Genomic DNA, 24,241 nt, shown 5'->3' on the forward strand with positions numbered 1-24,241 from the left:
CCACCCAGACACACACGCTAGCCCTTCCTCACCACAAGACATACCCCTTTCTTTCCGGTCCCTCCCTCCTCGCTTACGTGCCAGGTTGTTGTCAGCATGCTCATTAGAGCAGTCCTCCATAATGGCAAACCTTATTACTCATGCCGAGACTGAGCGGTGGGAGCTTTCTCTCCCTCTCTCTCTGTCGTTCTCGTTTCGAAACAACACTGGAGTGCTCTGCTCTGCTCTGCTCTGCTCTGCACTGCGCTGCTCTGCTCTCCCACACACTGCAAATGATCTGTTTCTGCTGCTTCCGCCCAGATCCCGGATCTCCTCGCTCGCACTCGCACTCTCGCTCTCGCTCTCGCTCTTCACCCCGTCCACAAAGAAAACGCACTCTTACGCGAAGACACGCGCGTCTGTCCATCGCCCATCCACAAACGCTCAATTCGCTTTCGCATTCGCTTTCGCATCCGTATTCTCGCGTTTCTCGCGTCGCCCCCCGTTTAAGGTAACCCTGTCTGTTTTGGCTCACCTCACTACAATCTCCCATTTCCTATTCCACTTGCAATTTCGAATTTCGAATTTCGAATTTCGAATCAACAAACTTTCATATACTTTGCCCTCGCGTGCGCTTCTTTCTCTTCTCGGCAACTCCCACCTGATCCAATCACCTCTCACCGTGTCTGAATCAAGCTCAAGCTCAAGCTCAAATTCAGAATCTCGACAACAAAAAAGACTCTATTCTAGCTCTCTTCCCTTCCCTTCTCTTCTCCAGTGGGTCTCTGGCAAATGGTTTCGGTATACTGTAATTCTGCAACTCTAGAGCGCAGTGACTATGGTAACTGGCAAAGGGAGAAACCAAACTGAGAGGATACCTATCTGATGGGTTTCTTTTGCTTCTGTATTTACAGCTTATTGTCAACAACATACAATACACATACAAACATGCTTGCATGCATGCCTGGCCTTGCTACATTGCTGTTTCATGTTGCGTGATTGATCAACATCTGGGTCTCTCTTGACCTCTCTCGTACGTTGTTGTTTTTTTGGGCTAACCTGCTGCGTTTATCTCTCTTTCCCATTACTACTTGCATCTTTTTTCGAAGGAAAAAAAAATATATAACAAAAATATCAAATCGATTACTAACAACTCTCTTAGGTTTTGTATGAAAAATTTAATGTAAATATATGATATATTAAAAAAGTCGTGTTTCTTACTACTCTCTCTCTCTTGTTACCAGCTTATTTACGCTGCAGGTAAACAATTGCTACCTTTCCTCTCCTTCATATGAATCTTGAATTCGAAATCAAACTCAATCACTTGCTCATGAATTCTGCGTTTCCTAAACATAAGATTTTTTTTTTTCTTTCTTCCTTTCTATACCTTTCTTTCTTTTTTAATTTTTAATCTCTTATTTTTGGTGAATTTGGATCATATATAAACTCAACGTTCATTATCTTTTCTAATCAATTATTTCTATCTCCTATTCATTTATATATTTCCTATATTATATTTTATCTTTGGATCATAAAAAAAAACCAATCAAGATATTACTCTTATTCTAGTCCATTCGCTAAACATTATATCAACAATGCAATTCTCTACTTTGTCTGTCGCTTTCTTCTCTTTGGCTACTTTGATCAAGGCTGATGCCATCTCTCAAATTGGTGATGGTCAAATCCAAGCTGCTACCACCACCACTGAAGCTCCACGTTCTACCGTTGCTGCCGTCTCTCAAATTACTGACGGTCAAATCCAAGCTACCACTTCTACTCACGCTGTCACTGAACAAACCACCAACGGTGCTGCTAAGGCTGTCGTCGGTGCCGGTGCTTTGGCTGCTTTCGCTGCTTACTTGTTGTAAGAATAAGGAAAAAAAAAGAATTCAATTTTTTAATTTAATTTAATTTAATTTACATTTTTTATTTTTAAAATTCTACCCAACTTTAGTGTTTTGCATTGTTCACAAAATTATACATACCCTTTTTTATTAACAGTGTTAATTTTTATATTACCATTCATTTCAAAATTAAACTTTCAATTCTCTAAGGTAATTTTTTTTCCATGCTTTTTTCAAATTCTATAGTTTGCTAGTTCATCTATATAAAATTATTTTTTATGATAAGTATTACGCAGTAATGGCTGGCATGTCACTGCCAAATATATATTAGCCTTTTTAGCCAAATCAACATTTTTTTTTTAAAAAATTTCTTTCATTTTCTTCAGTCTTCACATATCTTGATGATAAATATCAACCTGACTTACTCATTCAAGAGCTCTCCATTGACTGAGAAAATAAAAGTGTCTCTTCCTGTCAACCGAGCTGTATAACCAGGAAATGTGTTGACCAACTTTACTGTCATCGTCCTTCCCCTACCCAGTCATTTAACAAAGTTCAATATCCTGATCACTATCAACGTATACAAATGTTCGAAAGTGATAATTTTTCAAAATTCGAAAATTTGAAACTTTTCACCAAATAAGAAATAAATTTTAAGCTCATCGCAAAATTGTACCTCGAACTATATAGTATTAAAGAAACTGTACAATTACAGATAGACACTCTTCTTTTACAAACGTATAGATATATATACCTATACATATATTGATAGGAAAGACACACATACACACAACCATAATACCACTCCACAGCGATGGCTAAACTGGTCCACAACGTGCAGAAGAAGCAACATAGGGAAAGATCCCAACTTACAAGCAGAGCAAGATTAGGCCACTTGGAAAAGCATAAGGACTATGTCAAGCGTGCTCAAGATTATCATAAGAAGGAAAAATCTCTGAAAATTCTTAGGGAAAAAGTGAAGGAAAGAAACGAAGATGAGTACTACCATGGTATGCATTCAAGGAAACTAGATCAAAAGAATAACTTATTATATGTAGATAGAAACAATAACGAAGATTTATCAAATGATCAAGTTAAATTATTGAAGAGTCAAGATGTTAATTATATTAGAACTTTACGTACCGCTGAATTGAACAAAATAGAGAATTATAGAAAGAAAAATTTAATCATCAATTCAACTTCATTAAACAAGGAATCAGATAATCACAAGGTCTTTGTCGATAATAAAAATGAACTGAAAAATTTTAAACCAGAAGTTTATTTCAATACAAGTAAGGAGCTGTTACACAAGAGAGAAAATAGATTGACTAATGACCAGTTATTAGAAACTGAATTTTCTTCCTTTGATTCAACAGTTAATGAAAGTTTAAAAAGGAAGAAATTGAAAAATTTAAAAATCATGCAAAGCCATATTAAAAGAGAATCTGAATTGAAGAATATTGAACAAAGGATGAATTTACAAAGAGAAGTAATGAAAAATGGATCAAAGAAGAAGATCACCGATCCAAAGACTGGTAAAATATCATTTAAATGGAAAAAACAACGTAAGCGTTAATCATAGTTCATATCGAAAAGATATAATTCATTCTAACTATTGATATCAATGATAAGAATATTTATATTCTGAGAACATTTGCATTTACATAACCTGTCGTCATTAACAAAGTAGTGATTTAGATAATAATCTATTACTATATATCGAAACTATTATTTTTTATAGCATTCCATTCTTTCCAATATATATGTACTTTTACTCAAACTTTTATTTTAAGAGGCACAATTTATATATACAGATATATACATAGTTCAGTAGTAATTGTAGAGAATACTAAATCAATTACACCAAGGCTACAATAACGTTGGCATAGCTATGTCCATTCTCTTTCCCATTTTCTCAACTACAACACAGCCTATCTCAACTGAACTTCTAGATCATCGAACGGCTATTACAAACACACATATACCATAGCATTCGGATCTCATAGCCGCCTCTCTCTCACCCTCATCTTCAACTATCACCATAATTCCGCTGCTGGTTAAGTATACGTACGTATGCCAATTTATTATTAATGGCAAAAGAAATTGGCTGGGTTCCCCTCATAACATACATTACAAACCTCTTGTTAGACGTCATTATTCTTCCACTAATAGATATCAAAAATTTCCCTGGTTCCGTGGACATTAAATCCCGATTATTTTGATATTCTTTATCATCACCATCACATTTATCATTTATCATTTATCATGAAGTATCTATATGAAATGAACAGCAGACAAGTTTGTAAGCCTACGAATCAACAATCCAATCCATTCATCATCACCTTCTTCTTCTGATCCTTTAGAATTTGATGCTCTTATTGTCACATTTCATCTTATTTTTTTCTTTTCTCTTCGGTCTTTCTACGCCGAATCCTCTACCCCTCTCCCGAGTTTTTCCGAGATCTGGTGCTCGTACAATTAAAACAACATAAAACAAGAATATTTTGGTAGGATAGGCTGGTCGGCAATGAAAGTTCTATCTTTCTATCATTCATTCAAACTATGCTCTGATAATGCAGTCAAACAATAGCTATTGCTAACAATACAATAAACTGTTGAACTATAATTTTTTTTTTGTAAGATCAAAGACTATCTATCGAAATTAACGGCACTGATATCAACCACAGTTTAAGATGTCTTACAATAACTACCGATCGACTGGTGCTTCGATATTCTTTACTATTACTATTAACTCAACTATATCTCAGACTTTTTGCATACATTTTTGCTTTGATTTTTTATTTTGTTCGCATTTTTTTGGAAAAGAAACCGTAGAAAATCGTGATACGAGCAAGAAAAGAAGGATGCCTATATTCCCTCTTCTGTGCATAGCCTTTCGTTTCACCTACAGTTTTCTCACTCGTAAAAACTTCTCAACAAACAATTGAGCAAATGATGAAAAAAATAAAGGTGCTGCTTTGAACAAATTCACCAAGAAATTTCGAAATATTCGAAAAAAAAAAAGATAAAAAAAAGACCAAGACAAATCACTGATACTACATCAAATTATTATAATGTTTAAAGGTCAAAAATTATATGCACACAAGCCTTCAATTTTTAAGAAATCAATGACCCTCTTTTTCGATCAATAAATTCGGTTAGCTTATTTCTCTAATTAAGAACTACTTCTACGCTGACTGCATCCTCTTTATTATACCAAATACAATACATATTTACATCCAAGTAGTAAAACAGAGCTATTACTTGCTTACTCACCAATGAAGTGTTGCTGTTGTTCTTGAAATACTTTTTATTTCCCTTGCCCATGCTCTTCACCAATGTTTCCCTCTTATTAACATAATAGCGTACTAGGTCCGAAGTCCTTAAGATAATTTCATTAGTCTCCTCAAAGTTTATACAATTTCCATTAGTGGATTTCTCTTGAGTAAGAGAGCTAATATCATTTTCCATCTTGATGCATACAGTCAAAGGTTCGAAAGATATATTTATTTTATCTTGGTTCGAACTTCGAGCTTATATTGTTGATATTATATGACGTAGTGATAGTGATCATTCATGACCTTCTCCCCTACAAACAACTATCTTATTTTTATTTTTATCATTATATAGAGTATTTTAATACTGACTGTTGCCTAATATTGTTTGTTATCCTATAATTGTCAATATGATAATATTTATGGCAATGGTGATGTTGTTGATGGTCATAAAAATACATATAAAATGATATCCCCTGTCCTTATAAGTTTATAACTTAATATTTAATATCTCTTTTTTCTGTTAGACTTCCTTGTTTTGAGGGTCTAACTGTAGGCAATTTATAACCGTTTCTCCTCTAACCTCAATAAGTTATTCTACTGGAGAATTGAATATATATACATACATATACACTTGTCATTTATCGATCTTTTTTTCTTTGCTTAATTTAGATTAATATACATATACAAGAACCAACAAAGTTTACTATAAGCATCAAATATATATTTTAAGGAAAAGCATATATTCAATATAAAAAAAATTATTCATTAATGTTAAGAATTTCAACAAGATCATCAATAATAACCCCATCTAAATCATTTTATTTAGGCAGACTGATAGGTGCTCGTTACCAAAGTCAATTTGCACCAAATATTCCAAAAGTTCAAAAAGGTGTTGTATTCACTGAACATAACGGTGAATTAAAATATACTGATATCCCTGTCCCAACACCAAAGTCAAATGAAATTTTAATCAACGTTAAATATTCTGGTGTCTGCCATACTGATCTACATGCTTGGAAAGGTGATTGGCCATTGGCTGTTAAATTACCATTAGTTGGTGGTCATGAAGGTGCTGGTGTTGTTGTAGGTATTGGTGAAAATGTAAAGGGCTGGAAACTAGGTGATTTGGCCGGTATTAAATGGTTAAATGGTTCATGCATGTCTTGTGAACTTTGTGAAACTGGCCATGAAGCTAACTGTGAACATGCTGATTTATCAGGTTACACTCATGATGGTTCATTCCAACAATACGCTACTGCTGATGCTGTTCAAGCTGCTCGTATTCCAGAAGGCTCTGATCTAGCCCAAATTGCACCAATTCTATGTGCTGGTATTACCGTTTACAAGGCTTTGAAGACTGCTAACTTGAAACCAGGTGAATGGGTTGCTATTTCAGGTGCTGCTGGTGGTTTAGGTTCATTAGCTGTCCAATATGCAAAAGCTATGGGTTACAGAGTAGTAGGTATCGATGGTGGTGAAGAAAAAGAAAAATTATTCAGGTCATTAGGTGGTGAAGTTTTCGTTGATTTCACTAAGTCAAAAGATATCGTTGCCGATATTCAAAATGCCACCAAAGGTGGCCCACAAGGTGTCATCAATGTTTCAGTTTCAGAAGCTGCAATTACACAATCCACTCATTATGTCAGACCAACTGGTACTGTAGTATTGGTCGGTTTGCCAGCTAACTCAGTTGTCAAATCTGATATCTTTTCGCATGTTGTTAAATCTATAAATATTGTTGGTTCTTACGTTGGTAATAGAGCTGATACAAGAGAAGCCTTGGACTTCTTTGCAAGAGGTTTAATCAAGTCTCCTATTAAGGTTGTCGGTCTATCTAAACTACCAGAAGTTTACAAATTGATGGAAGCAAACAAGATTTTAGGTAGATATGTTGTTGATTGTGCCAAATGATATTTCAAAAAAAGTTTCTTATAATGCTATTTATGTATTATTGTATTAATGAATTTATAAAACCATTAGGTTGATATACGTACTGACCCTTTTTTTTTAAACGTAATATTGATAGATTATTTTATTAATTATGCAAAGCTATTCTTCTTTCAGTGTCCCTAATCAATTTATCGACATCTTGGTCGAATTTCTCAAATGCCGTATCATGAGCTCCGCTCAATTTACTCTTTTTCTTTAAAGTAACAATAGTTTGTCCACTTTCTTTTATGCCTTCGATTTTAATCTTAAATTTGAAGTTACCCTTCAAAAATTTACAATCATATTCTACTCTTTCCCTTGCCGAAGTCCTATGTAGATTCTTTAACTTATATTCAATATTGTATTTTGAAAATTCTTTTAAAGTTAAAGAATTAACCAAATCAAATGATATATTAGTGACATGATCTCTAACTAGTTTCTTCGATATATTATCATTTACCTTAAAACCACTAAATAGTCTACTGAACCAATTATTTTTTGATGTGGATTCGACTGGTTTGCTCTTTGCTTTATTAACATCATTAAACTCTCTCTTCGCATCATCAGATTCATTGAATTTTGGTTTCAACAAGTTATTTGTCTCGTTCTTTGTTCCTTCCTTCATAATATTATTGTCAGATACATTAGTGATTTCTTGATCTTTATTCGCAACATAATGTTCTTGATTTAACATATCTTCTGATTGTTCAATTAAGTCATTTGCCTTATTTCTCCATTCATTCTTCTCAGGTAAACCATTATTGCCAGAAGGAACAAAATCATCATCAAATAACATAGTGACTCTATTTGGCTTGGTGACATTGTCATCATTAGTATGCAATTCAATTTTCATCGTTGATTGGACATTTTCTTTGGTTGGTGTCTGGTCCATTTCTTCTTCTAAATCTTTAAACATAGAAATGACACTATGAGATAATGCCAATGAATTTTCATTATCATTTACAGGGACCATCGAATACCTTTTTTGAACATATTCATTTGTTGTAGTTTTTTCTGGAGTCAACTTAAACTTTGATAGAATCTCTTCAGTTGTCTCACGAGGTAAAATCAAATTACTATTTAAATTGTTGTTAACATACAAACTGACTCTGACATCTGTTGCCGGTGTTAAGATGTTTGGCGTGTTCAATGTATCAATCGAGACTGCTTTCTTGTAAACTTTTTGATCTGTGTATAAAGCTGATCTAGAGATAGAACTAGAAGTCATGGAGGAACCTATGGAATTAGAATCTGTTGGAGCATCTTCGAATTTATTCAGACTTGAATCAGTTTCCTTTTCATCATACGATAAAATCTGGGTTTTCACCATTTCTGAAGTACCAGCAGATAATTTTATTGCCTGAGCCGTGTAAATATTGCTTGGTATCTCCCTTGCATATGTCATATCAGAAACATCTCTATCACTTGCAGACAAAGAACGAACTGAAGAAAGGTCACCATGACTAGCGTTTAGATTAAATGCAGCCTTTGCTTCCAACTTAGGAATCGATAAAGCGCTATACATTGAAATATCCTTTTTTAATGACGGAGATTTTTTTATGTTGCCAGTACCGCTCTTTGAAAGCTCTAAAAAGTTAACTGATTCATCTGAAACTAAAAATTCACTGAGATCTTTGAAAGTAGTTGATGTGGTTTTAAATGACTTTGGCATTTCCAATAATGAACCATAATTTTTAATAGTACTAGAGTGAGCTAAAACACTTGGGTTGGACATATCTGTATTAGTTGAAAGAGTGCTAAATCTTTTGGAGGCAACATTCGAAATATGATCAAAAGAAATTAATCTTGATTCAGCCATGCTCATTCTATCATTCCTTAAATTCTCAGGATAAATTTCATTATGTGCGTATAACTTGCTAATTGAATTCTGTGATAAGTCAATTGCTTTAGTTGGTTCCTTAGTGCTAGAAGTAACTTTAATCCTGGATTCAAACCAAGCTTTATCGCTCAAGGCTGCCTTCTTTTTCTCTTCAGCATTGATATTTTTCAGTAACGATTCAACCCTATCCGACGTTGGGTTTGTGAAATTTCTACGTGGATCTAAAGATGGGCGACTGACAGTTTCAATCTTGGTCGAAGCTGCACGAATGTTATATTCTTTTTTAACAGGAACTTCTTTCTTTTCAGTCTCCTCTGGGAATTTTGCTAATGTTATTAGGTTTGGCTTAACCATAATAGCTTCTTTTTCTTGCTTGCTATTCTTAATCGCATGATAATTATTTGTCAAGTCTTGTAGTGGCGAACGTTTCTTTTCAACTTCACGAACTTCAGATTCTTCAATTGTGTTAGCCTCATCGATAGTTCTTGCAGCTTCTAAAACAAATGAATTCTTAATTTCATCAAAGACAACTGAGTCCTTTCTTTCAGTAATATCATTTTTCTCTAAACTCGATTCTTCAAACTTTTCTATTGTAGCCTTGATAGTATGTTCACTAACATTTTCGGATTCCATTAGATGTACTGATAGTTCTTTATCCTTTTTAGTAGTTGCAGAACTCTCTTCTTCCTCTAAAATTTTGTCAAGTGCGTCACTAAAGAGCAATTGATTACATATAGTTTCGAAGTCTGCTTCTGAATCTAATTTAGGCAAAGGTGGTAAATTTTCGGAATTCAAAAAGGTAGCCTGGTATGTATAATCTTCATTTTTTCCACTTTCATTTTCCTTTAAAAATTCATTTAAATTCAAAGACCTCTTTGAGATGGACTGTAGAGAGTATAATGAACGTTTCGATTCAGAATTAACCAATGTTCTTCTTTCAGAAACTGGGACATGCATCCTTTTCATTGAAGGAGAGTGTATTAATGATCTGTTAGAAGGTGATAAATGTAAAAAGTGTTTCGGAGTCGAAGGACTAATACCCTTGATAGAACTAGATGTCTGTAAAGATGATCTAGATCTGATTGAAATAGTTGAACTGCTTTTTTTGAAAACTTTTGAAGAAGAAACAGGAAATATTGGGAGTGCAACAGGTGGTAAAGCCGGTGGTAAATTTTTGTCGAATTGCATATCCTTCTCACTTTCACTGCCACTCTTTGGTAGAGAATGTAGGCTGAATTGAGCTTTCTGTAATATCTTTGGCGCATCATTTTCGACTGGGGTATCTATTGTCACTACAGGATTTATCTTATTGAATTGTAAAGGTTCTGTATTTACAAATGGAATTGAAATATCTGTTGCAGAATTTGAATTAGTACGGGTATTTGTACTCGTTTCTGTGTCTTGTGCACTAACAGAAATATTTACTGAAGCTGATGAAATCGATGGGGCCTTTGAAGATTTAAAGTTAATCTGTTTATATTTCCATAATAAAGAGTAAATTAACTTCTCTTCAGACATCGGGGTTTGAAGCAATTTGGCAATAATTATATCACGAGAAATTCCATGCCATAAAATCTGTAAATTTTTTAATATAGACTCATCAATATCACTTCTTGCTCTTAATTTTACAATTTCAGTATTTTGTGGAATATTGCTTAACATATTTAAGTCAGAATTTGATTTGCCACGGTGCATAATCTTGTTATTTTTTGTAACTTTTCTATCTTTCTTTCCCAGACGCTTATCATATTTGGTTAATAATGGATGTGATAATATCTGTTCTGTTGAAATTCTTTTAGATGGATCAACTACTAAAATTCTTGAAATTAAATTCTTTGCTTCTTGGGAAATATAACTTGGCATTTGATATCTACCGTTTTGTACTTTGATCAATAATTTTTTGATGTTGTCATCATTAAATGGCAAATGACCAGTTAATAAGGCAAATAAAATGATACCACATGACCAAATATCACTTGGAGCACCGTTATAACATTTACCCATTACAATTTCTGGAGATGCATAATGTGGAGACCCACACGATGTTTGTAATAATCTATTTGAAACTTGCAAAGCTGCCATACCAAAATCTGCAATTTTAATAATTCTTCTTTTCTTATCTAGTAATAAATTTTCAGGCTTTAAATCTCTGTGACAGATATTAAAGGAATGACAGTATGAAATACCATTTATAATCTGTTTAAAATAGTGAACAGCCTCACTTTCAGTCAGTTTCCCCTTTGAGACTAAGTAGTCAAATAATTCACCACCATCGACATATTCCAAGACTAAATACAATTCATTGTTATTTTCCCAGACCTCATAAAGTGCCATTACATTTGGATGCGATAATAATTTCATAATCACGATTTCTCTTTCGATACCGTATGGATTACCACCTCCACTATTTTCTATTGCCGTATTGTCAGTATTTCTAGCGTTATGAGTATTTGTGGTATTATGAATTGAAGAGTAGGATAGAAACAGATCACCATTATTAGAGTTTGTATTTTTCGATCTATGTTGATTATTAAATTTTTTATTTTTTGGAACAATTTTAATTGCAGCCAATTTACCAGTTTCTATATTTTTAGCTAATCTAACCCTACCTGAGGAACCTTTACCTAATGTTTTACCCAATTTCCAAGGGCCCACTGTATCTCTAGTTCTTCTTTTATTTTTATTCTTGCTATTATTACTGGCAGTTGACAAAGTTGGAGTTTTTGATAAAGCAGCAGCACCACTACCACCTCCACCACCGGTCATAGTGGATTCTTGTTGAGACAATCTTTTGGTAGCATCTGTGACAGATTTAACCACTTGATCCAAATGATTCTGTTCAATTGTTGATAGAGAGTTGATGGAACCACTGGTTCTTACACCTCGATGCTGAGAGCTTGAACGATATTTATTGACAGACACCATATGAAAAGATCCAACAAATAAAACTTCTCATGCGAACTTTCGAAATATAAATGAAGCAATTAAAAAGAATATATTAATACTCAGAAGTAAAAATCAAATAAAATAATAAAACGAAGGAATAATAGTTGGTAACTATGCAATCAAGATATTTGACTTTATAGATTTGTTATTGCAAAATCACTAATAATAATAATAGCACTTAAAACAGAATATCGAAATGTATCACTTGACGCTAGAACAATTTTCTACTTTGTCAAAATATATATATGGATATATAAATATTTTTTTTATTGCTTGAGAATCTGTTGTCAGTAAATAAAGCTCTAACTCCACACAATAGACTTGATACTAATCGTTATGATAAAATAACAATACTATAATAAAAATTATCCACAATGTACTAAATATGCAAATATGTGTATATATATAAAAACTACAAAGAATAAAGAAGTAATAGCTAATAAAATTTACATACTCTTTCGAAATCGAATCTCGAAATCAAAATTCAAAGCTCATCATCATAAACCGATCTATAAATTTAGCCTGACCTGACCAAAAACGCGAAATAATAACACACCGAAAACTAAACAAACAATACACCAAAGTAAACTAAACTTTCGAATTCGAACTAAGAAGTTTTTTAATATCCAAAAGACGTGTTTTGTCACTTCTTACAGCTTTCCAAGTTCGAAAGCTCTAAAGTTGGTAAGTTCGAAATAACTACAGAATACGTCAAGAGCAAAGGAAAGGGCATTCCAGTAAGCAATCAAGGGTTTTTCCTACTTAACTCTGTTGGTTTTGAATAAGCCAAACTTGTTTGCAACTAATTTTAACTTAATCGATTGTTTCTATTGCTTTCAAGCAATAGAACTAAAGCTATATAGTTAGAACTTGTCTCTGTTTGCTAGTAAGTTTTCGTGTTGAGAGGTTTCAATACCATCATAGTATATAGGCTAAACAATTTCAAGTTGTTGTTGTAGTTGTAGTTGTCGTTGTTTGTCTCTTGTATTACTTGTCTGTTCTATAATTGGGACAATGCACTTTTGATTTAATTTTGCTTTGCTCTTTCTGGGACAGGAATCTCTCTCTGTTCTTTGTTTTGGTTCTAGTTTGATGGATTGATTACACTGGATAAGTTTTTTCTTTCCCAACAGGCTGGTTGGAAGGCTTAGTTACTGTTTGAGTGTGTTAAACTGGAATCCATTATAACGTTATTGAAGTATTTTTAGGAAGACGACGAGGGAGGGAGGGGCCAGTGGAGGGGATGAGAGAGTTTGGGAACTGTCTTCTTCTGATCTCGTGACTTCATTACGTTAGACGTCATTTAATATATATGTAATATGTAATTTGCTCTCTGAGGTATCTGATGTTGCGTTTAGTTCGAATCTGTTGCAATTTTTACTCGTTCATTATATCTGTTAGCAGCAGAATCTAATTCCCATGCTGTGATTAAGGTTGCTTTTGGCTGTCTGTATTCTTAGGGGGGAAGGAGAACAGTTGAATATGCTATATTATTAGTTATCGCAACGCAAGTGATTATACTAACATTCTTATCTTAGTCATATATATATATATATATATATATAGATAGATATATATTCTGAAGCCCTGAATTTGTTGCAAACGTTTGTAATTGTTGGATATTTGTAAAGATATATAAAGAAAGTAACACATACAGACAGTTCTTATTGTTAAAATATGTTAAGTAACGAAGTAAAATCTCAACAGGAACTAATTAAAAGTTTACAGGAAACAATTTCATTGTTATCCCTTAACAAGGATGAGACCTTTATTCAAAAGAGAAATACTACAGATTACGACGAACTAGAAACCTACCATTTATCTCTACAGAATGAGGTGAACTTGAAAAGGTATTCAAAAGCTTTCATCGAATTCCAATATAAAAACCCAACTACCTATCATGTCGTTGAACATTTCAGAAACTTGTTAATTAGAGCTGGTTTTACTCAACTTGATGAAAAGAAGAACTGGTCTACTACTATCAAGAATTCAATTGGTGGTGATTATTTCACTATTAGGAATGGTACCAGTATTTGTGCATTCCGTGTAGGTAAAAACTGGATTCAAAGCAATGGTGTTGGTGCTATCAATTGTCACATCGATGCTCTTACTGCTAAGCTAAAGCCAGCATCTATTAAGGATGATATCGAAGGTTTCCAATTATTGGGTGTTGCTCCATATGGTGGTACTTTAAATGATGTTTGGTTCGACAGAGATCTGGGTATTGCTGGTCGTATCCTAGTTAGAGATCCTCAATCTAATAAGATTATCTCTAAATTGATCAATTCAGCACCACACCCAATTGCTAAGATCCCAACATTAGCCCCACATTTTGGCCAACCTGCTGTCGGTCCCTTTGATAAAGAAGATGAAGCTGTTCCTGTTATCGGTTTCTCTGATTGTCACCCAAAAGACAATGAAATCTCTGAAGACGAATCAAAGTGTCCATTAGTCGGTAAACATTCTATACATCTATTGAGATATATTTCAAAATTAGCTAATGTCAAAGTATCTCAATTGGTACAGCTCGATTTAGATTTATTCGATGTCCAAAAGGGTACTTTTGGTGGTCTAAAAGATGAATTTTTATTTGCCCCACGTCTTGATGATAGACTATGTTCATTTGCTGCCATGAATGCCTTGATCAGACGTAAATTGAAATGCGAAGAAAACTCAATTCCACCTAACACAACACTTGGTGGACAAGGTGATGACCATTTTGAAATTGTTACATTATATGATAACGAAGAAGTTGGATCACTAACAAGACAAGGTGCCAAGGGTGGATTAATGGAATCTGTTATCAACAGAGTAGTTTCAGCACAAAGAAACATCGATATAATCAATTCTTTTGATGATTCTTTCAATGAATGCAATTTTAATACCGCTGATATTCATCAATTATACGCTAATTCCGTTATACTTTCAGCAGATGTTAACCATATGTTGAATCCAAATTTCAAAAACGTCTATATGAAGAATCATTCACCAAAACCTAATGTCGGTGTCACATTGTCTTTGGATCCAAATGCTCACATGGCTACCGATGTTGTAGGTGTCACAATTTGTGAAGAGTTAGCCAGAATTAATAATGATAAGATACAATACTTCCAAATCAAAAATAATTCAAGATCTGGTGGTACTATTGGACCATCTATTGCTTCGCAGACTGGTGCTAGAACTATTGATTTAGGTATCCCACAAATGGCCATGCATAGTATCAGAGCAACAACTGGTTCATTAGACGTTGGTTTAGGTGTCAAGTTCTTCTTTGGTTTCTTCAGAAATTGGAGAGAAGTTAATGCAAGTTTCGGAGATTTGTAAGGAACTGAAGTTGCTATCAAATTGACAAATGAAACAAACAACAACAACATAATAATACCAGTCACTCTACTTATCTATTTAAAACATTTAGCAAATACCTATGTATGTGTACTTTAATATAAGTTCAGTCTATTTGATGTCATCAAATCGTACTATTTCACTTCTTTGGCGGTAACCATTCTACTAATTACCCGGACTAGTTTCAAGTTTCTGCAACGGCAAACTATTTTTTATTTCTTTTTTTCATTCTTTTTCTATTTTTGGACGCATTTCCAAATCGAGCTATCACATATCTGATCTGTGAATATCATTACCTATTTGGGATAATTGAAAACAAACCACTATAATTCAATAGAGAAGAACATGGCTTTTGCCATCAACCTCTAAGTGATTTCGAAATTCAAGTTGTCAATAGGAAATCGATATAATACACTTCTAAAATAGCACAAGATGAACAAAACGTATCGTAGAGATTAGAAGATTATTCTCACAAAAAAGATATCTAGAGTCTTGACTATAGTGATTTGTTTTATAAATTAAGACAGTTCTCTTGGAAGCAGAAGAAAAAAAGAAAGAATACAATTTTGTTGTTGTTTTAAGTTTTAAAGTTTTGATTTATAAACTGCTTCAAACTTTTTGATTTCGAAAGGATTCGTTCCATAAAATTGGGTTTTAATATATTACACTTCACAAAAGGGTTTATATATTTATTAGTTTTGGAGTAATATCAAAAGAAAAATATCCAAAACGAAATCAAAGTCTATTATTAGGTACAAAAACTATTGATCTAATCATTTACCTGATTACAAAGATACAATAAACAGATATATTTATATATATATACAGACATATATATATATTGCACGTATTCAGAGTTAACTTTCAATTCAAAGAGAGAAGGTTTCTAGTGTGCTATTTTGGTTAACGTTCTAATTTAACTGTTTGTGTACGAAGAGCTTTTATATTATCATTCGAGGTCTATTTTAATCGATTTTGATAATTGTTAAGAAAAGAAAATTAGTACTATAATTTAATAAAGAACTTTACTAATCCTTTATTTTTAAGAAGTTTCAGAATTTTCATAGTGGTTTCATAAAATTTCATTGAAAACACCAAATTTATTTTTCAGTTTGATCTTAAGTGTTTTCGTTAACATCATCCATTATTATTAATCATTTATAACATTATTACGCTTCATTGATAATTACTTTGAAATTGTAATAACATATCAATCGTTTTTGGAATAAATATTTAACGATAGAAGCTAAGATTGCATAATACATCTTTAAATTATCAATTCAAAAACATAATTTACACTTACAAGAATTTTTATTTAAGATTCTTCTAAGATAATATACATATAAAAGACATCCAAATACAAAATGTGTGGTATTTTTGGTTATTGTAACTATTTGGTCGAAAGATCAAGAGGTGAGATCGTCGATACTCTAGTTGAAGGTTTGCAACGTTTAGAATATAGAGGTTACGATTCTACTGGTATAGCTATTGATGGCGATGAACCAGATTCTACCTTAATTTACAGACAAATCGGTAAGGTCAGTGCTTTGATTAAAGAAATCGAATCAAAGAACCCAAATAGAGATGTCACTTTTGTTTCTCATTGTGGTATTGCTCACACAAGATGGGCTACTCATGGTGAACCTAAACAAATCAATTGTCATCCACAAAGGTCAGATCCAAACAACGATTTCGTTATCGTCCACAATGGTATTATTACTAACTTCAGAGAATTAAAAACTCTTTTACAAAATAAGGGTTACAAATTTGAAAGTGACACCGATACAGAGTGTATTGCAAAATTATTCAAACATATCTATGATACCAATTTGACTAACGGTGTAGAATTGGATTTCCACGAATTAACCAAATTGGTCCTATTAGAACTAGAAGGTTCATACGGTTTATTATGTAAATCTTCACACTACCCTGGTGAAGTCATTGCCACAAGAAAGGGTTCTCCATTATTAATTGGTGTGAAATCTGAAAGAAAACTAAAAGTTGATTTTGTCGATGTTGAATTCGCTGATGAAAACATTGGTCAACCTGAAACTCCATTAGTTGAAAATAACAATGCTTTAAGTACTAAACAAAGAAATTTCACCGAACAACAAGGAGAAAGCACGTTATTACCTATTGCCGCCAATGAATTTAACTTGAGACACTCTCAATCAAGAGCTTTCTTAAGTGAAGATGGTGCTCCAAACCCTATTGAATTCTTTTTATCATCTGATGCTTCTTCTGTTGTAAAACATACTAAGAAAGTTTTATTCTTGGAAGATGATGATATTGCCCACATTTATGATGGTGAACTACATATCCATAGATCAAGAAGAGAAGTCGGTGCCTCAATGACAAGATCAATTCAAACCCTAGAAATGGAATTAGCACAAATTATGAAAGGTCCTTACACACATTTCATGCAAAAGGAAATTTTTGAACAACCTGAATCAACATTCAACACTATGAGAGGTAGAATTGATTTCGATAATAATAGTGTTATGCTAGGTGGTCTAAAAGCTTGGTTACCTGCTATTAGAAGGGCTAGAAGAATTATAATGATTGCATGTGGGACTTCATACCATTCTTGTCTTGGTACAAGAGCAATTTTCGAAGAATTATCAGAGATTCCTGTAAGTGTGGAATTGGCTTCTGACTTTTTAGATAGAAAATCACCAGTATTTAGAGATGACATCTGTGTTTTTGTTTCACAGAGTGGTGAAACTGCTGATACAATGTTAGCATTAAACTACTGTTTAGAAAGAGGTGCCCTAACTGTTGGTATTGTTAATGCTGTTGGTTCATCCATCTCAAGAGTTACTCATTGTGGTGTGCATATTAATGCAGGACCAGAAATTGGTGTTGCTTCAACCAAAGCTTACACATCACAATACATCGCCTTAGTCATGTTAGCATTATCCTTATCTGACGATAGAGTCTCAAAGGTTGAAAGAAGAAAAGAAATTATTCAAGGCCTGAAGAGAATCCCTGGACAAATAAAACAGGTATTGAATTTAGAGTCAAGAATTAAGGAATTATGTGATAAAGAATTAAAGGACCAAAAATCACTATTATTGTTAGGTAGAGGTTATCAATTTGCTTCTGCTCTTGAAGGTGCCTTGAAGATTAAAGAAATTTCTTATATGCATTCTGAAGGTGTTTTGGCAGGTGAATTGAAACACGGTGTTTTAGCATTGGTTGACGAAGATCTTCCAATTATTGCATTTGGTACCAGAGATTCTTTGTTTCCAAAGGTTGTTTCATCAATTGAACAAGTTACTGCTAGAAAAGGTAAACCTATCATTATTTGTAATGAAAATGATGAAGTATGGAAGAAGAAATGTGACAAAATCAATTTGGTAAAGCTTGAAGTTCCACAAACTGTCGATTGTTTGCAAGGTTTATTAAACATTATTCCATTACAACTAATGTCATACTGGTTGGCTGTCAACAAGGGAATTGACGTTGATTTCCCAAGAAATTTAGCTAAGTCAGTTACTGTTGAATAATTCATTTCCACATCGTAGACTAAGCACATAAATAAACATACCAAAAATAAAGAAGAACAAACTAAATGAATTTGTGCTTGAATAATAAAAACAGGATAAATAATTCAAAAATTAAAAAAATGAAATGTATTCTCCCAATACATTATTGATGTTTTCTTTCGAAGTCACTAATAGATATATTAAAAATAAAAAAGAATACTAATTAGTACTAGATTCAGTCAAATAATACCAATTTTTTTCAACACCTTTAATCTATATTTAAAAACTTCTACGTGATATATATAATTATTTAACTAATTTAACTAATTCTTCCAAAAAAAAAAAATCAGAGACATATTTCTGTCCCCATCGCAAGCCAATTTAAGCATTACAATATTAGTTTTTACTAGTTTCTTATAGGATAACGAATATCCAACAATCGCTCGCATTCTTCATAACAATAGTATACTATAAAACAGAACTACTGAGAGATTTTAAAGATCTGTCATATAATATATAATCTACAGTTATCAACTGTACAATTGCGGTAAATAAATGTATGCTTTCCCACATTACAAGAATACTATACCAAAACACTAAACCATATTACTTCAACATGTAAATAATTACATCAAGCAGAACATCAAACTAAATTGCCTTCCTTCTACAGAAATCGGTAAATAAAAGAAAGCAAAAGCCAAGATTAAGCTGAGAAGCCTTTAACCTTTACGGGGGAGACGGATGAGGGGGGTCTCTCGAGTTACCTTTTTCCCTTGTCTGTCTTTACTAGGAAATATTGGCAAGGTGAAAAATAAACCAAGTTTACGAATTGGATCATTAATCGATTCGAAAATTTGGGAGAGATGGCCTATTATTTCGAACAATTGATGTATTTCTTGTTGTAGTTTAATCAACAATATTATTAAAACTTTAGATTATCATTTTTTATATTAGATGAGTGGTATTTCTTTATTTTATAACGAATAGACTCTTTAATTATACCACTGAGCTTTCAAGAACAAAGGGTTACTTACACAGTTTGGCTTCCATATATTAATATATATGTCGAGAGGGAACTTGAAGTGAATAGATCATAAGATATATATAGTACATCATTCGCTATTTTGAATTATAATTACTTTTAGCTGTGTTCAGATATCAGATATTTTTACAATTGAACAAATAATTGTTGGTACGTATTAATATCAATTGTTAATAGTTATAAAATTCTAGGCATATAGTTAGAAGGATGTCATTTGTTGGGAATAGAAGGCATATAAGGAATAATGCCAATGATATGGAGTCTAGAAGGGTATATAGTGATACTCCTTCAGTAAGTGCGGCAGCGGCAGCGGCAGCAGCAATATCAGCACATTCTCAACCTGCGTCAAGAAATAATAATTTACGTTTATCTTCAATGAATTATAACAGAACAAATACGTTGGTTTCTACTCCTAGAAGGGTTGTTTCAAATGCAGAGACGACTCGTTATGGTAGTTTGAACAGTTCGAGTCATCGTTTTACGAATGGGAGAAGCTCTATGAATAGATCAGCAACAATGGCAAATATGTCATACAATATAGACAGCAATAAAAATTCTAGAGTTCATTCAATTACAGCCAATGAAGTATTTAAGGAGTTTGGCGGGCCAAAGACTCCCGGTGTTATACACAACACAAGAGATTTATCTCGAACGAATAGGTTAAATGGTACTCAATCTTTTAGAAACTCATCGTCAATAACTTCTAATAATAAGGTTAGGTACGTACCTGGGGCACATGGTTTAGTTCCATTGAATGTTCAAACATCTCCGAGACCAAAAAAGAAAGTGCCTAGTATTAATATTGATACCAAAAGATACCAATTATCAGCTCCTACCTCACCGACAGTAATTGATAGAAAACTGTCTTTACAAGTTAGGGAGAACACCCACAATAAAAAGTCAATACAAATGAGAAATACCAACAATATTAAAAACAAAAGCATAGTAGATACTAATGATGGAGATAAGAACACAATTCCAACTAATAAATCAAAAACAACTTTGTTAAATACTAAGATAGATGTAGGGGAAGATTTAGTTGGAGATACATTTAGAAAGATGATAGATGATTTTAGAATCGACAATAGCTATGATAATGATGATAATGAAAAAGATGTAACTAGTAGTAGAGATGGTTTTAAAGATGAAGCAAGGACCAAATCTAGTGAAGTTCAAAAAGATGAAGGAACTATTGCTGTACCAGAGGTGAAGCCAACTGAAGCTGAGACACATTTGAAAGTGGGCGTTGATGGTCATATATCACCAACGTCACCCACGGATAGTGTAATGTCGAGTGATTACCATGATGCACCTGATCATTCTGATCTTCTAGTGATAAACAGTATAGCGGAAACTAATACTGCTAATGAGACCTCAAAGCTTCAGTCAACAGATTCATCAGATAACAATCCAATTGTCCTTGAAACTAACAAGCCACAAGAAACAAGTAAAAACTTTCAAAACCAGGACAAATCTACTGCTCCAATCTTCAGCAATAAAGTTACTAAATTTCCTGGTATATCTGATGAGCTGCCACCGTCAAATGCATTTGAAGAACTGGATGAGATGCAAGATTTGTTAACAGAAGCCATAATGAATGAACGTGATTTAGTTAAAGATGATCAATTATTAGCATCAGAAAATATAGATATAACTATGTCCAGCATCAATACAGGCCAGCTCCAGTTATCAAGATCTTTGAGCAAGTCATCAAATCTATCTGAGGTCTCTGACACCATTAAGAGTAACCCTAATACCCCTATGAAAACTACTTTACGCTCACCAAATGAATCAATATCGGTTTCTCCGCTTACTAAAGACACTTTCAAATCCGAGGATTCGATATCTCCTGAACTTTTAAATTTAGACTCAACAATTAATCAACATTATACTTTTGATACTTCACAGAACAAGAAAAGTACAGTTGCTAGGTTTTCAGCTAGGAACAAACCCATTTTAAACTACAAGGCCAATAATTCTATTTCTGTTGACGAAATCAATGATTTCGACGCTCCTGGTGAAGAGTTAACTCTTGACAAGAAACACTCAATTAGTTCTAGGTCAGCTCAAGATCTTCGCCAGATTAAAAACAAGCCCTCTCCATTACCAATAGCTAAACAGTTAGTCCCGCCAGCAAGGTCCAATCGTAGACCCACAGGAAGAAAGATTGGTGTCGAAAATAGAGAGGGTTCTAATAATACAACCAAAGAAGTTAGAGGGATTCAAAAATCTCCTTCAAAAATGAGAGAAGTTCAACCTGAGTCTGGAAGGTCAAGCTTCGAAAAGGCTCGTAAGCAAGAAAGCAACTTAGGTTTCAAAAGAAAGTCCTTAAGAACTGGTGTCACTAGTCAAAGGCTCAACGGCTCAAATAATTCTTCAAATATGAATAGTCCTGTTTTGAAGAATTCAGGATTCAGTACTCCGACTTTTAGAAGTCCAGATTCTGGTGAACGTTGGGAATCTAGATTTGCAGATTCTGATGATGAAACTGAGAATATCATGTTCAGTGGAAACGCCCACAGCGATAATACTATCCAAAGCATTGTAGAAAGCAGATATAATTCCAATGGATATTACAACTGCAACCAAAAAGGATAGTAGATTTAAGGCTAGTGAATATACCTTAAGAACAGTGACCGAGCTGCCATCTTCATATGAAAACAGTCCATCAGCCTCAGCATTGTCATTTAAACATGAAAACAACTTAGAGAAGCAGAGTTCAAAATTTGGTGGTAAACTGAAAGCATTGTTCGGAAAGAGAGAAATTGATTAATTAAACTAATTTTAAACCTGTTCTGAAATTTTTGACTATTCAGTTCTATCATTATTATGTATTAATTATTATATATGATACTTAGAGTTAAAATTAATTATGCATCTTAGACACATCATGCAGGGATCCACAGACATAATCTATATTTGAATCATTGATACCACTTAGAGATAACCTCCCATCGGAAGTTAAATATATCGAGTACTTATCTTTCAATAGTTGAACTTGATCTATATCAAGCCTTGTAAAATAAAACATACCATGTTGTTGAGAGGAATCTACTAGACCTGACCAACCCAATTTATCATACATTTGTTTTCTGACATTAGTTAATCTCCCAACAATTGAGTGAACGTCTTGGTGCCATTGGTTTCTCAATTCTGGTTGTGACAAGACTAAATTCGCAATGCGACAACCATATCCAGGAGGTGATGAATAAATACCACGAACTATTTTCTTTAATTGAGAATCAATACTTAGTTTTGCTTTCTCTAAGTTTGGAGGTACCACAATACTTAATGAACCAACTCGTTCTCCATATAGACCCATGTTTTTGGCAAAAGATTGACATAAGAATAGACCATGTTTCCAACCCTTATATCTTGATTCATCAAGACAGTGTCTCAACAAATATGCATCATCATATAAACTACCCGATTCCAATCCTTGATAGGCCATATCAATTATCGGTATCATGTCTAATTCATAAACTGTGTCTATAATTTCATTCCATTGATCTATTGTTGGATCAAAACCAGTAGGATTATGACAACATGCATGTAAAATTATCGATTGGGGAAGTTTAGAGTTCGAACTTCTAACTTCAGTTTCTAAGTTGATTCTAACCAACGATCAATAGTAATTTTGCCATCATTATAATATGAATAGTACTTTAAGTTCTTGAAACCATTCATATGGAAGATATTGTCATGATTAGGCCACGAAGGATTTGGAATCCAAACTGTATCAGATATAAATGAGGATAGTAGCTTTGAAGCTACCGCGATTGCACCAGTTCCACTTAAACTTTGGATGAAACTAACTCTATTATCAGCTATTAATTTATCTCCATATTTTGGAACAGAGTCTCTAAATAAAAAATTCAGGACATTATCTCTATAATTTGGGCAACCTGAAATGGGTAGATAAGACAAGTTTTTATTTAATGCATCGTCTAAATCTATAATTTCTTGAGCCTTTGTAATAGCAGGTAAAGTAGACACTTTACCATGTCCATCTTTATAGATACCCACTGTCAGATTAACTTTATTGGTATTTTTATCCTTGACAAATTGTTCAGTTAAACCTAATACACGATCTGGTGGAGCTAATGGTATTTGAGTCAATGTGGATACATTTCTTATCATCAATGAACCTTTCAAGAGATTATAATCCTTAAATCTTTTTAAACATTTGAAAGAAATCATTCTTGTTTTCAAAAAAGGTCTAGCAGGATGTTGATATGTTCATTAAATACAAGGAATAAATTCTAATTTACAATCTTGTATATATCAATATCAAACCTTTACACAATTTTATGTTAATTGGACACTCCAAGTTTATCGTTGTTATACATAATTCCAACTATATTAAGAATAAAAAAAAATAACATCCAAATCTGACTATTTAAATTGCAAGTAATGAAGTTCAATATGATATTTGCCAGCTAAAGTAATAAAGAATGTTTTATACATTAAACATGATTAATTCAAAAAAAAAATTTTAATATTAAATTCATTAATCAAAAAGAGTCTCAATTACTGAGTGTCATTAAGATATT

At 33.2% G+C, this 24,241-nt stretch overlaps 8 protein-coding genes and 1 further gene across 8 annotated transcripts, besides 2 other annotated features; 7 read left to right on the plus strand and 2 right to left on the minus strand.

Moving 5' to 3' along the window:
- Positions 1–121: 121 nt before the first annotated feature.
- On the plus strand, positions 122–805 carry Kpol_431p5 (uncharacterized protein; the record flags this gene model as incomplete). Its single annotated transcript, XM_001642886.1, has 1 exon — positions 122–805. One exon carries the CDS (start codon positions 122–124, stop codon positions 803–805), a length of 684 nt encoding a protein of 227 aa, XP_001642936.1.
- Positions 806–1,574: 769 nt separating this feature from the next.
- On the plus strand, positions 1,575–1,847 carry CWP2 (Cwp2p; the record flags this gene model as incomplete). The annotated part of the gene is made up of 1 exon (XM_001642887.1): positions 1,575–1,847. One exon carries the CDS (start codon positions 1,575–1,577, stop codon positions 1,845–1,847), a length of 273 nt encoding a protein of 90 aa, XP_001642937.1.
- A 790-nt stretch (positions 1,848–2,637) lies between these two features.
- UTP11 (rRNA-processing protein UTP11) lies at positions 2,638–3,399 on the plus strand (the record flags this gene model as incomplete). The annotated part of the gene is made up of 1 exon (XM_001642888.1): positions 2,638–3,399. One exon carries the CDS (start codon positions 2,638–2,640, stop codon positions 3,397–3,399), a length of 762 nt encoding a protein of 253 aa, XP_001642938.1.
- A 2,470-nt stretch (positions 3,400–5,869) lies between these two features.
- ADH3 (alcohol dehydrogenase ADH3) lies at positions 5,870–7,012 on the plus strand (the record flags this gene model as incomplete). The annotated part of the gene is made up of 1 exon (XM_001642889.1): positions 5,870–7,012. The coding sequence occupies one exon, from the start codon at positions 5,870–5,872 to the stop codon at positions 7,010–7,012; it is 1,143 nt and encodes a 380-aa protein (XP_001642939.1).
- A 124-nt stretch (positions 7,013–7,136) lies between these two features.
- Positions 7,137–11,795, minus strand: HSL1 (protein kinase HSL1; the record flags this gene model as incomplete). Its single annotated transcript, XM_001642890.1, has 1 exon — positions 7,137–11,795. The coding sequence occupies one exon, from the start codon at positions 11,793–11,795 to the stop codon at positions 7,137–7,139; it is 4,659 nt and encodes a 1,552-aa protein (XP_001642940.1).
- Positions 11,796–13,493: 1,698 nt separating this feature from the next.
- On the plus strand, positions 13,494–15,140 carry APE1 (metalloaminopeptidase APE1; the record flags this gene model as incomplete). Its single annotated transcript, XM_001642891.1, has 1 exon — positions 13,494–15,140. The coding sequence occupies one exon, from the start codon at positions 13,494–13,496 to the stop codon at positions 15,138–15,140; it is 1,647 nt and encodes a 548-aa protein (XP_001642941.1).
- Positions 15,141–16,522: 1,382 nt separating this feature from the next.
- On the plus strand, positions 16,523–18,667 carry GFA1 (glutamine--fructose-6-phosphate transaminase (isomerizing) GFA1; the record flags this gene model as incomplete). Its single annotated transcript, XM_001642892.1, has 1 exon — positions 16,523–18,667. One exon carries the CDS (start codon positions 16,523–16,525, stop codon positions 18,665–18,667), a length of 2,145 nt encoding a protein of 714 aa, XP_001642942.1.
- Positions 18,668–19,895: 1,228 nt separating this feature from the next.
- SEG1 (Seg1p) lies at positions 19,896–22,286 on the plus strand (the record flags this gene model as incomplete). Its single annotated transcript, XM_001642893.1, has 1 exon — positions 19,896–22,286. The coding sequence occupies one exon, from the start codon at positions 19,896–19,898 to the stop codon at positions 22,284–22,286; it is 2,391 nt and encodes a 796-aa protein (XP_001642943.1).
- A 268-nt stretch (positions 22,287–22,554) lies between these two features.
- Positions 22,555–23,292: a sequence feature (similar to hypothetical protein; correction of possible frameshift sequencing error~similar to Saccharomyces cerevisiae AAT1 (YKL106W)).
- Kpol_431p13 lies at positions 22,555–23,888 on the minus strand (the record flags this gene model as incomplete).
- Positions 23,295–23,888: a sequence feature (similar to hypothetical protein; correction of possible frameshift sequencing error~similar to Saccharomyces cerevisiae AAT1 (YKL106W)).
- Positions 23,889–24,241: the final 353 nt, after the last annotated feature.

This window comes from Vanderwaltozyma polyspora, genomic scaffold, assembly GCF_000150035.1.
Source record: "Vanderwaltozyma polyspora DSM 70294 KpolScaffold431 genomic scaffold, whole genome shotgun sequence".
Lineage (NCBI taxonomy): Eukaryota > Fungi > Ascomycota > Saccharomycetes > Saccharomycetales > Saccharomycetaceae > Vanderwaltozyma > Vanderwaltozyma polyspora.